Consider the following 13,822-nt stretch of genomic DNA (forward strand, 5'->3'; position numbering starts at 1 on the left):
ACCTGTTAATTGAAATGCATTCCAGGTCACTACTTCATGAATCTGGTTGAGAGAATGTCAAGAGTGTGCAAATATGTCAAGGCAAAGGGTGGCTACTTAGAAGAATCTCAAATATAAAATATATTTTTTATTTAACACTTTTTTGGTTACTACATGATTCTGTGTGTTATTTCATAGTTTTGAAGTCTTCAATATTATTCTACAATGTAGAAAATAGTAAAAATGAAGAAAACCCCTTGAATGAGTAGGTGTGTCCAAACTTTTGACTGGTACTGTGTGCACACACACACACGCACACAAAAGTATGTGGACACCTGCTCGTCGAACATCTAATTGCAAAATCATGGGCATTAATATAGAGTTGGTGCCCCTTTGCTGCTATAAGAGCTTCCACTCTTCTGTGAAGGCTTTTCACTAAACGTTGGAACATTGCTGCGGGGACTTGCTTCCATTCAGCCACAAGAGCATTAGTGAGGTCGTGCACTGATGATGGGCGACTAGGCCTGGCTTGTAGTTGGCGTTCCAATTCAGCTGAAATAGTTGATTCCACTCAGTTTAATGTCCACATACTTTTGTAGGGTATGTTTATTACTTTTGTTGCCTAAATCGCTTACATTTTTGAGAAATAGGTAAAAATTTCTATACGTTCCTATAACTCTAATTCCCTTGGAATGAGCCGATCAAAAACAAATCTCATCTCCAAAACTGCAAAAGGCACAGTCTTAATAAAATGTGAGCCAGGGCTACACACGGGCTACACTTGATGTAATCGATGATGTAATCCAGATAATAAAAAATACAATGGGGTAAAGGCTTGAAAAGGAAGCTTGAAACGTTTAAAACCCAGAAAGAGCAACAAAACCAGGACTTGGTCACTCACCTCGAAAATGCCGTTTCAGGTCTCCCGGTCAAACCAAACTTGAATTTGCGCCTTCTCCAGATTCTCACTGGTGTGGTGCAATCTGTATCGAAAAGCACTAACGAGCTCCAACAGATTTGTTTTTAAGGTGTTGCCCTGCAACAACCTCTCTCTCAGCAAGCTCAAAAGGACCTCTGACATGATGTCCAAACACGAGCTCATTCGGACTAAACCCGAGAGATTCCTGAACAACCTCCCATGCTGCAAACAGCACAAGAGGGAACCCTTCATCTCAGTCTCTCAAACTCAAAGCTGTAAACTCTCAACATAGAAAGTCTGATGAAATCTCTCAAGAGCACCTTGAGACTCTGGGTGGTAGACACCAGAGGGGCAGTGGGTTACACCCAACTGTTGTAGCACTAGCTGGAAGACCTTTGACATGAACTTTGAACCTGGGTCTGATTGCACTACCCGTGGAAGTCCAAACGTTGAAAATAATTTCACCAGGGCCTTAATAACAATACTGGGAGCTGTGATTTTCCTCAGTGAAATGGCCTCAGTGAAATGAGTTGCAGCGCACATGATGGTTAAGAGAAACTGGTTACCACTTTTTACGTTTGAAAAAAAAAGACCAACACAACTAGAGGTCGACCGATTATGATTTTTCAACGCCGACACCAATTATTGGAGGACCAAAAAAAGCCGACACCGATTAATCGGACGATTTATATATATACTTCTTTTTTTGTAATAATGAAAACTACAACAATACTGAATGAACACTTTTATTTCTACTGAATATAATACATCAATAAAATCAACTTATTCTCAAATAAATAATGAAACATGTTAAATTTGGTTTATATAATGCAAAAACAAAGTGTTGGAGAAGAAAGTAAAAGTGCAATATGTGCCATGTAAAAAAGCTAACGTTTAAGTTCCTTGTTCAGAAGATGAGAACATATGAAAGCTGGTGGTTCCTTTTAACATGAGTCTTCAATATTTACAGGTAGGAAGTTTTAGGTTGTAGTTATTATAGAAATATTTCTCTCTATACCATTTGTATTTCATATACCTTTGACTATTGGATGTTCTAATAGTTACTTTAGTATAGCCAGCCTAATCTCGGGAGTTGATAGACTTGAAGTCATAAACAGCGCAATGCTTGAAGCATTGCGAAGAGCTGCTGGCAAACGCAGTAAAGTGCTGTTTGAATGAATGCTTACGAGCCTGCTGCTGCCTACCACCGCTCAGTCAGACTGCTCTATCAAATCATAGACTCAATTATAATATAATAACACACAGAAATACGAGCCTTGGGTCATTAATATGGTCGAATCTGGAAACTATCATCTCAAAAACAAAACCTTTATTCATTCAGTGAAATACGGAACCGTTACGTATTTTATCTAACGGGTGGCATCCATAAGTCTAAATATTGCTGTTACATTGCACAACGTTCAATGTTGTCATAATTATGTAAAATTCGGGCAAATTAGTTCGCAAGGAGCCAGGCGGCCCAAACTGTTGCATATACCCTGACTCTGCGTGCAATGAACGCACGAGAAGTGACACAATTTCCCTAGTTTAATATGGCATGCTAACATTAATTTATTTATTTTAACTAAATATGCAGGTTTAAAAAAAATATACTTCTGTGTATTGATTTTAAGAAAAGCGTTGTTGTTTATGGTTAGGTACACATTGGTGCAACGACAGTGCTTTTTTCGCGAATGCGCTTGTTAAATCACCATGTTAGTTAAATCAGCATGTTAGTAAAAACCCAGCTGGAGAGAACTTATTTGTCACATCTTAAAACCAGCAGCATACCACCCTGCATCCCAGTGCTGGCTTGCCACTGAAGCTAAGCAGGGTGGGTCCATGGATGGGAAAACAGATGCTGCTGGAAGTGGTCTTGGAAGGTCAGTAGGAAGCACTCTTTCCTCTGATAATAAAAAAAAAAAAAGAGATCCCAGGGCAGTGATTTTGGCCATTGCCCTGTGCAGGGTGCCGTTTTTCGGATGGGACGTTAAATGGGTGTCCTGACTCTCTGTAGTCACTAAAGATCCCATGGCACTTATCGTAAGAGTAGGGGTGTTAACCCTGGTGTCCTGGCTAAATTCCTAATCTGGCCCTCATACCATCATGGCCACATAATCATCTTCAGCTTCCAATTGGCTCATTCATGCCCCCTCCTGTAACTATTCCCCAGGTCGTTGCTGTAAATGAGAATGAGTTCTCAGTCAACATACCTGGTTAAATAAAAATAGTTAACTTAATAGTTATAAGATATATAGCTGGCAAAAAATGTAACTTTATCACATCTCTTAAATTGCAGGAGTGACTCACCTCAAGAAGCTCCCATTTTGCTTGTTGTGCTTCTTTGTAAACAAACACACTGATAATACAGCTGTTTTGGGAAACTAGTATTGGTAAGCTTCATAACCAAAAATAATCTAACAGGCAAAAATATAAACGCAATCTGCTTTATCTATTACCTAGAGTTGACTGCAGGTATTTATTTAAAAAGTACTAATATTCAAATGCATGTATTTTTGTAAATGATAAGACAAAATTGGAAAATCATACTGAGGGTATTTCAAAATACCCTGGGAAACAGTATACCACCCAAGCCTACTGCACACAAACATTCTTCATTTGCTCACACACACACACACATATTCATACTGACTCGACACACAATCATCAAATACACTGCTGCTACTCTGTCTGTCATATGTCCTGATGCCTAGTCATCTATCCCTATACATATCTAATCCTACCACTCCAGTATCCCTGCACATTGTAAATATTAGTGGTGTGTCAAGTAGTCTGCCAAAATGAGTATATGGGCAATTTAATGAATATGATTTTGAACAGAGTATTTTTTGTAATTATCTGTGATCAGGAAAAAAAAATGTTTGCATCCTTCTCAGTCAGTCAAGGGAGGTGCTACATGGTCTAAATAACTCAACTGGCTAGCTTGCCTGTCTGTAAAGAGAAAGGCGGGCTGTGCGTTGATCCTGCTGCTCTGATTGGAAAGACTGAAACTTCATTTCTCCAGCCACTCGCTTCATCATTTCACAATTCCTTTTCCTCGCATATTTTCAGTCCGAATCATTAAGATTGCTGCTGCCTGCTACTATGATAAATCACATGGCCAGGACGTTTGCTCTCAAGCTGTCAATGTGCATAATATCTAACAAGTAAGGCAAGGGAAAAAATATGAAATGCTAATGCACATTCTGACTGAGTGACCGCAAACTTGGCTACCCCCTGCAGTTTTTTTGCAGTGAGAACATGCTAATCAAATTTTATTTGTCACATGCACAGGTGTAGACCTTACAGTGAAATGATTACTTACAAGCCCTTAACCAACAATGCAGTTTTTGGAAAAATACATGTTAAGTAAAAAATTAAAGTAACAAATAATTCAAGTGCAGCAGCAAAATAACAACAGCGAGGCTATATACAGGGGGTACCGGTACAGAGTCAATGTGCGGCAGGGACCTGGCTATATAAATACATTTGATTTGATTTGGTTAGTCGAGGTAATATGTACATGTAGGTAGAGTTAAAGTGACTATGCATAGATAATAAAGAGAGTAGCAGCAGCGTACGGGGGGTGGGGGGCCAATGCAAATAGTCTGGGTAGCCATTTGATTAGCTGTTCAGGAGTCTTCTGGCTTGGGGGTAGAAGCTGCTGAGAAGCCTTTTGGACCTAGACTTGGCGCTACAGTACCGCATGCCGTGCGGTAGCAGAGAGAACAGTCTATGACTAGGGTGGCTGGAGTCTTTTGCCATTTTTAGGGCCTTCCTCTGACACCGCCTGGTACAGAGGTCCTGGATTTAAAAAAAAGCTGTTGCACAGCAACTCAAGGCCTTCCTGAATGTATACGAAATGCTTCAGTCTGGTGTTAGACCCCATCATAGCACTGAGACTGCACTTGTGAAGGTGGTAAATTACCTTTTAATGGTGTCAGACCGAGGCTCTGCATCTGTCCTCGTGCTCCTAGAACTTAGTGCTGCTTTTGATACCATCGATCACCACATTCTTTTGGAGAGATTGGAAACGCAAATTGGTCTACACGGACAAGTTCTGGCCTGGTTTAGATCTTATCTGTCGGGAAGATATCAGTTTGTCTCTGTGAATGGTTTGTCCTCTGACAAATCAACTGTACATTTCGGTGTTCCTCAAGGTTCCGTTTTAGGACCACTATTGTTTTCACTATATATTTTATCTCTTGGGGATGTCATTCGAAAACATAATGTTTACTTTCACTGCTATGCGGATGACACACAGCTGTACATTTCGATGAAACATGGTGAAGCCCCAAAATTGCCCTTGCTGGAAGCCTGTGTTTCAGACAGAAGGAAGTGTATGGCTGCAAACTTTCTACTTTTAAACTAGGACAAAACAGAGAAGCTTGTTCTAGGTCCCAAGAAACAAAGAGATCTGTTGAATCTGACAATTAATCTTGATGGTTGTACAGTCGTCTCAAATAAAACTGTGAAGTACCTCGGTGTTACTCTGGACCCCGATCTCTCTTTTGACGAACATATCAACATTGCAAAAATCAGACATTTTCTGTCCAAGAATGATGCAGAAAAATGAATCCATGCTTTTGTTACTTCTAGGTTAGACTACTGCAATGCTCTACTTTCCGGCTACCCAGCTAAAGCAGTGCTAGCCTCCCTACAAAGGCTTCCTGTTAAGGCAAGGGCTGATTTCAAGGTTGTACTACTAACCTACAAAGCATTACATGGGCTTGCTCCTACCCATCTTTACAATTTGGTCCTGCCGTACATACCTACACGTACGCTACGATCACAAGACGCAGGCCTCCTAATTGTCCCTAGAATTTCTAAGCAAACAGCTGGAGGCAGGGCTTTCTCATTATAGAGCTCCATTTTTATGGAATGGTCTGCCTACCCATGTGAGAGACGCAGACTCGGTCTCAACCTTTAAGTCTTTATTGAAGACTCATCTCTTCAGTAGGTCCTATGATTGAGTGTAGTCTGGCCCAGGAGTGTGAAGGTGAACGGAAAGGAAGGTTTCAACTGCTCTGTCTGCGGCTATGGAACCCTGACCTGTTTACTGTGATTACTATTACTTGACCATGCTGGTCATTTATGAACATTTGAACATCTTGGCCATGTTCTGTTATTATCTCCACCCGGCACAGCCAGAAGAGGACTGGCCACCCCTCATAGCCTTGTTCCTCTCTAGGTTTCTTCCTAGGTTTTGGCCTTTCCAGGGAGTTTTTCCTAGCCACTGTGCTTCTACACCTGCATTGCTTGCTGTTTGGGGTTTTAGGCTGGGTTTCTGTACAGCACTTTGATATATCAGCTGATGTAAGAAGGGCCACTCCCGCTATATCCCGGGTGGCGCAGTGGTCTAGGGCACTGCATCGCAGTGCGAGCTGCGCCACCAGAGTCTCTGGGTTCGCGCCCAGGCTCTGTCGCAGCCGGCCGCAACCGGGAGGTCCGTGGGGCGACGCACAATTGGCATAGCGTCGTCCGGGTTAGGGAGGGTTTGGCCGGTAGGGATATCCTTGTCTCAGTATGTAAATGTAATAAAATGTATGCACTCTACTGTAAGTCGCTCTGGATAAGAGCGTCTCCTAAATGACTAAAATGTAAAATGTATATAAATACATTTGATATGGATAGCAGGAAGCTTGGCCCCAGGGAGGTATTTTACGAACATATACTTAGGAATATTGAAACACTTCAGTTTTTTTTCCCGATCCCGAGTATCATGTGATCCAAATGTCAACTGTCAATTTACAGATACGATAACAAATACGAGTATGGCCATGTCGGCACACCCCTAGTAAATATGGTATTGGCACTGACCCTTCATATAGCTTCCTTACTTTATTGTTCTTATTTCTATTACCCATGTCTTTTGTTCTACTTTACTTTTTAACAGTACTACTGCATTGTTGGGAAAGAGCAAGCAAGGCATTTCACTGTACTAGTGCACGTGAAAATAAAAACTAGAAATGTGTACATTACAATTTCTTGAATATCAGTACAAAGGCATGTCCTTTGGATACATTTTCACTTTATTTCTGTATGAAATTGTTGCACTTGTATCCAAATGAATTACTCAGAAATGAAATTGAAATAGAGATATTAGAGGAAAATACTTGCGTGGACATTTTGTTCTATTTTAATATGAAATAACCTTATATTGACGTGAAATCATTGGAGGCATACTTACACCCTTTGGTCAATAGAATCCCATGGATTACTTGATTTAGGTTTAAGGATAAGGAAGACCCTTTCTTCTCACAAAGTAACCAGTTGGCCGTTTCATTGGTGATGGTGATGGTCACGCTAACAGCCGAGTCATTTATCTTGGTGTACTGCTCTTTGGGCACTGTGACGTTTTTCAACTTCCAGTAGATGTCCTCCGCTGTGGCTTTAGCAGCTTTGTAGAGCACACATGTGGCGGTGAATTCCTTCCCAATTTCCACTGATGGAGATTGTGGGATTATTGTTCCATAGGTGGTGATAGAACCTAGAGAAAACCCATGCATTAAGTCAATGCTACTAGGAAATGCATGGTGAATTTTACACAGAGGGAAAAGGCCATATGTGGTTGTTTTCATGGTTATTTAGAAACATCACTAGGGTCAGTACAAAGCTCACTATCATTAAAGCACAGCAACTTAAAAAAGGAAGAAGACGGCTCATTCTCGGGTTTATGTGCAGCAGAGAGGTTAAATCAAAACATATCAGACTGTATGACGCTGTGGAAAAGAGCACCTGCTAAGCAGCACTTCATGACAAAAATTGTTATTGAAATGTAGTGGTACACTTACTGTAGGTGGGCCTACAGGCCAGCCATGCCAAGGACAGAAGCTGCAGCAAACGGTATGATGACTTGTCCATGATGCCTGAGGGAAGATTCAGAAATTCACAGACTCGCCAAGCATAGCCTACATTTTATCACAAACCATCCCCCCCCCCCCCCCCCCAATGAATTGCTAGTGTTGGGGAGCAGTTAAATTACTAGTGGAACTACATGTAGTTAACTAAGTTTTGCAGTAGCGTGGTGGTAGTTAAAGAGATACTTTGAGATGTTGTCAATGAGGCCTTTTGTCTACTTCCCCAGTCAGATTAACATGTGGATACCATTTTTATGTCTCTGTCCAGTATGCAGAAAGTTAGTGGTAGTTTCACGAGCCAATGCTAACCAGGGTTAGCATAATGACTTGAAGTCTACGGGTATCTGCTAGCATATACCCATAGACTTCCAGTCATTTCGCTAATGCTAGTAAGCAATTGCGCTAGCACTAATGAGCAACTTCCTTGAAACCGCACGCATAGACAAACATTTGCGCCACGAGTTCATCTGACTATGGGGAAGTAAAAGGACTCATTGCCAAAATCGCTCAGTATCCCTTTAAACTAAATAATATTTGCAGTGTTTCAGTAGGTAATTACCTTCTTGCCAGGTAACAGTGTAGCTAAGTACTGAAATACACAGTACCTTTTTTTTTTAAACAACAGAAAATATGGGTGAAGTAGGCATCAGACCTGCCGAATTCTGACTTGAAACGTAGTTTTGGGGTTAAATAGACTAAATTACACATTCTGTTAACATCTGACTCCAGAGTGATCAGTCTTTCAATTTGTGGTCTATGACATTTCAGATTTAGACACCAAAATGTATCACAAAGTAGTTTGGATGTAGTGATCTACTTTAAAAGATGCACTATGCCAAAATCGCTCCGCCATTTCCTGGTTGTTAAAATTCTAATAGGTCACCGAATTTCAGTTTGTGTGACAAAACAAGCACGTATATTGTAGAGAATCACTGTACCATCTAAACCACTAAAATATACTTTCAATAACCCAAAACATTGCATTTTCAGCTGTTTGAAGCTGGTGTACAAACCCAAAAGACGCAAAAACAAAACTTAAGAACCGGAAGTTTAGAAATAGCGCACATAGAACAGATATACCGCTTCTTAGGCTTGCTTCAATGAGAATGACAGATCTATAACACACATTTCTATGTGAATTTGTTCAGGTCGCCCAAAAAGTTGCATATTGCAGCTTTAAGTAAACTATACTTTTCTTAAGAGTAGCTTTAGATGTAGCTTAACTTCTTCTAGTGTGAAGTAATTGGTAGCTTTCTGAGCAGCTTCCCCAACACTTAATTGCTGACTGACGGTAGCTACAAAAGTTTGTGAACAGCTAATTTCCTCAAGGACAGGCCTCTTGCGTGTAGGACTTTTTTGTAGCTATGTGTCAGCAAAGCTAGTCATATCACTACAGAATATTATTATGAAACTGTCATAACACCATAGATGACTTACTTTTATTTTGAAGGCTAACCGCAAAGTCCACTATTGTGGCTAATTATTATTGTGGCTAGCTTCACAGATGGGTCCGACCACCATTAATCAAATAAGAACTGTCTTATAAATGAGTGTTATTTTAGATGACACCTAGCTATATAGTTAGCTAGCCAACTATAGTTACTGAAACAGATTGTCATTATTTTGCTATGTTTTGGGGGAAGAACATTGTTTACGTCCATGAGCTATCTTTTTTTTAATGACCAGCACTGTAGGTGGGCGAGACAACTTTACCAGCATTATAGCATACATATCGATGAATCGCTGTGACGTATGAAATACGTGTGATAGTGTAATCAATGTGTAATAATTACGGAAAAAATGTATTAACACCTTAAATTATTATGTGACGTGCAATCATATTCAGGTCCTGATTGGTCAACAAGCTTATTTGACACGTCTTTTTTGACACGCAAAGACCCGAACGGCGTTCCATAGAAGTCCTGGTTGAGAATGAAACCCCGGCAAAACCCGGACGACGCCGGGCTAATTGCGCGCCGCCCTATGGGACTCCCAATCACGGCCAGATGTGATACAGCCTGGATTCAAACCAGGAACTGTAGTGACACTGCTGTGTCCATATATGTGTGTCTGTTAACTATTTAACGGTACTACAACGCTTTAAAAAAATGACAAAAAATAAATCGTGAATCAGGTTTTTTGGCAAGGAAAATATCAGTATCAGCCAAAAATGTAATATCGATGCATCACTAACTACCGTACAACAACAACAGCTGTGTAGCCTATTTGTGTTGTGTAATTCATTGGTGAGGCATGCACCCATATCAGTGGCACATGGGCTCACCACATGTTCTTCTGTATTCAGTACTTTACCAATAGGTAGTAACTTAACCGTTTAGTTTTATGAGGGCCTCACTGACTACTCTCACTAGGGACAATAGGAAATGGAACCAATGATTAAGCTACTACTAGACAGCTAAGTTAGTTGTAGATAAAACACAAAATCTATGCATAGATAGCTTGCTAGTTATGTTATGAACAAACAGTAGCTAGCTAAGATAGTCTGTTAAATGACTAAAATGTAAACATAAACTAGGCCTCTATGTGAAAGCGTGGCAATAACTTATTAACTTTTCGTTAATTCACAGATCTACTCCTCTGATGACATGGCAGGCAGAACACTCCTGAAAACAAACTGCTCAGCAAAGCAAAGGCTCTATTGAGCGATACCAGATTATTTATTTTTTTAAAGCTCATTTTCAGTGTCTGTGTTTATATGTTAAGGGGGTGTTACTTTGGCAGATAATGTCACCCATCTAAATAAAAAAATAAAATATTTTTATAATTAACTAAATGTAGGTGTTTTTGGTTTATGTCAGTTTCATTGTTTGTTATGCTATGAATTGTTATTTTATGGTTGTAAGTGATCAAATGAACTAGAACATTTTATATTTTGCAATTCTGAGTAATTACTACTTTAGTAAGGATATACACTTTATTCAGTACTACCTCAGTTGCTAAATAATTCCAATAGATGGCAGCATAAGACCACAAATTAAATTTCAGAAGATTTGTTCTCTCCCTGAATTCACCACTCCCCTGCGCGCTTTTGTCTGTCCCAGATTACTGTGAAGTAATATAATGATTAATGTTTATTATAAACTGTTTTTAATGCTCACGTTTTGATATTATACTTCATTACTATAACTTATCAATAAGCCTGAACATTAATTCAGTCACTTCTGGTCGACAAAAACGTATTTTAAAATTCATCAACCAGCATCGACCCGCTCTGCCTTCTCGCACAAGTAGCCAACTCAACAAGCCCCGCCAAAAAGCTGGTGGCATCAGCGAGCACTGCCTTCTCGTGAGGGTTGCATGATGTAATTCATTGGCAGGCTTAAAGATGCACTTGTCTTCTCTATTCCGAGGCTGTTTACTCTCAATATGAGATATTAGGATGATTTTTTTTTAAAATATATATAAATAATTTATGTGTACTAGGGTTGAGGTTAGCGCATTGGCTACTGAATATTTGGCCGGGGTTCAATACCTGCTATGGTCATTTTTTCTTGCTCTCCCAAAAGCAACACAGGCCTAATACACGATATATAGCTAACTGTAAAGTAATGAGTGACCATTTTAGAAAAATATGAGACACATAGTCTTTGGTTACATGCTATTTCATATGAATTATAGTGTTGCTTGTAACCTATAACTGATTCTTCGTGGTCTTATGCTGCAGTCTATGGGCAATATTTAGCAAGTCATTCATTCACATAAAGACATTGGTGAGGCAGCTGAGAAATTGTGTATTTTGGTTGTTAATTCCTTAGATCAGTCTCAAACCTGCCCCACACCAATTCCTGGACTTCCACAGAGGTTACAAGGTCACCCAGTTCAAACTAAATTTGAAAAATAAAACATAAAATGTGGTTTGTTTATCAAGTCTTCTGCCTTGCAATAATAAATATAATTTAAAAACTAACAACAAAAAAACGCAAAATGCTTAGACAGGTTTTGATTAACAAAATAATCAAAACGCTATTTAGTACTATATGGTATTTACTATGATAATATTATTACTAAAATAGTTTATAAAAGTATTCTAGGCTACCCTACCCTAGAATTAGGGTTAAGGATAATAGGTTATACGTGCATCTGTTTGATGTAAAAAGGGCTTTATAAATCAATTTGATTGACTGTTAGCTTTAGGGTATTTAAGGCAAAAAGGAGTATGGTTTATAGCTCTATTGCTCTCCCTGTGGCCTTGTGTGTACAACATACCTCCTTCGCGACACTTGCTAGGCTCATAATCTGAGGTAGCAACTGTGTCAGATCCACAAAACCAATGAGCTAGACCCATCCACTTCGTTTGCAACTCAGTGAATCTGCGTGGTGTTCGCTCAAGTCGATCCCTACGAATGTAGATTGACGCATATTAAATTAGCCCGGCAGTAATTAGAAACAACAAATCGTAAAAAAAGGTTATTTCTTGATAAAAAAAAATGTATTCTGGCTTTTTAAATGTGCCACATCTTGAAAGAGGACAGGAACATGCGTTTTGTTTAGGTTGTACACCTTTTTCGGAAGAAAAATCTGGTTAACCATGACCAGAAAATATTTAACGTCTGATGGGCACACCTCAGCCATTGCTAATAATACGTGTACACAGACGAACAGTGAGCTCGCCAAGTAGCCGTAACCTTGTTAATAACTAGTTCATTGCTTCCAGCCATGGAGCCCAGTTAAATAATATTACCTTTTGTCCCAGCTGCATGCCGTAGTTTTTAAAAATCGCGAAATAACGCCTTATTTTAGGGTGGTGCCAATAACTGCTAGTTATATTGATTACGGTGGCACGAACTCACTTTCCGATAGTTACATTTCCAGGTATGTTGGCAATAAGACCAGCCCAGGTTAAACTTTTAGGCTTTCCTCGGGTAACTTATTATTAATAAGAATAAATGTCATGTGTCCAGCCTAAGACTAGCTATTGCCATATAGTATTGAGAATCCCAATTAAAAAAATATGACTAGCTACTTCAAAAGAAAGACAATCTTATTTCGCTGTCTAGACACTTGCTATATAACGTTACCTCCATCAGAATGATAAAGAGCTATACAATAAGAATATTAGTTGATCATTTTAAATAGCCAGCTACTGTAGCTAGCACGGACATTTTTGGAGAAAAAAAAATCGATGGATCAATTTCTAATTCCGGGAAACACAAACACGGGAATGTCATATTTGCAGAACCCCTATTCGACTATATACAACAAAACCACGAAAATACGTCCGTAACAGCCTGTTAAACAGGGCCCGACATGCTATCACAAACAAACAAAAAACTCACCTTTAATGTATTTACTTGTTGGGTTCATACGAGCTAGTTAACGTTAGCTGCGTAAAGATATGTAGATTTTCACATCACTTAGCTTAAACTATAAGATTGCACGTCTGGGTCTGTCTTCTCTTTCCCAGTTCCAGTATCTTGCATAACCACGAGTTTCAATACATCGCCTTGCAGCTACAAACATAACGATTGATCTAAGTATCTGTCTAGTTTGTCAACGACTTGTTTAGAGATCTGCGCAGAATTGCTGCTCTTTTGATTTGCCAGGAGAAACGTCTGTCACACAACTACTAACCAATCAAGACGCTAGATTGTTTCGCATTACTGTTTTCCAGTAAATCTGCACCCACTTGCACGAATTGCTCCAATATGTGCCAGGCCATGACGGAGCTTGGTTTGACTGCTTTGTCTGCGGCTGAATCATTATGCACCTGACGCTACAAGCTCAACAACAAGCACTGTTTAATGCTTTGTTTAATAAATATCCGAACCAAAAACAGAGTAAGCTATGGAAAATGGTATAAATGAAGTGGGTTAATGGCAGGACAGTGCTACCCTGTCTCTCCTTCATGTGTGAACAAATGCCGTGCATGTTGAGGTGATGACTCACCTGACTAAATCTGACCTGCGACTGTGTGGCCTCCAACCACGAGACTAGCAGCCCACTGAGTCAAAGCCTTTAGGTATGAGCTTGCTTGGGGGAGCTAACACAAGTCTTCAGGTCTCAGGTAAGTTTTTAATTGTACAAAAAAAATGCTCTGTCAGAA

General features: G+C 39.7%; 1 protein-coding gene across 2 annotated transcripts in view; it reads right to left on the reverse strand.

The window, feature by feature from the left end:
• LOC129863653 (interleukin-6 receptor subunit beta-like) overlaps positions 1-13,253 on the reverse strand; it is a 61,659-nt gene extending 48,406 nt beyond the window's left edge. The window contains exons 1-4 of one of the 2 annotated variants that reach the window (XM_055935779.1): positions 13,056-13,253; positions 11,986-12,116; positions 7,693-7,767; positions 7,089-7,388 (exon numbers count right to left, since the gene is read on the reverse strand). In XM_055935779.1, the coding sequence (XP_055791754.1) occupies positions 7,089-7,388; positions 7,693-7,767; positions 11,986-12,064 (454 nt within the window). In that variant the 5' untranslated portion in view covers positions 12,065-12,116; positions 13,056-13,253. The remainder of the gene's footprint in view (positions 1-7,088; positions 7,389-7,692; positions 7,768-11,985; positions 12,117-13,055) is intronic. The other variant, XM_055935780.1, reaches the window with a different exon arrangement.
• Between the last annotated feature and the right edge of the window lie 569 nt (positions 13,254-13,822).

This window comes from Salvelinus fontinalis, chromosome 10 (genome assembly GCF_029448725.1).
Source record: "Salvelinus fontinalis isolate EN_2023a chromosome 10, ASM2944872v1, whole genome shotgun sequence".
NCBI lineage: Eukaryota > Metazoa > Chordata > Actinopteri > Salmoniformes > Salmonidae > Salvelinus > Salvelinus fontinalis.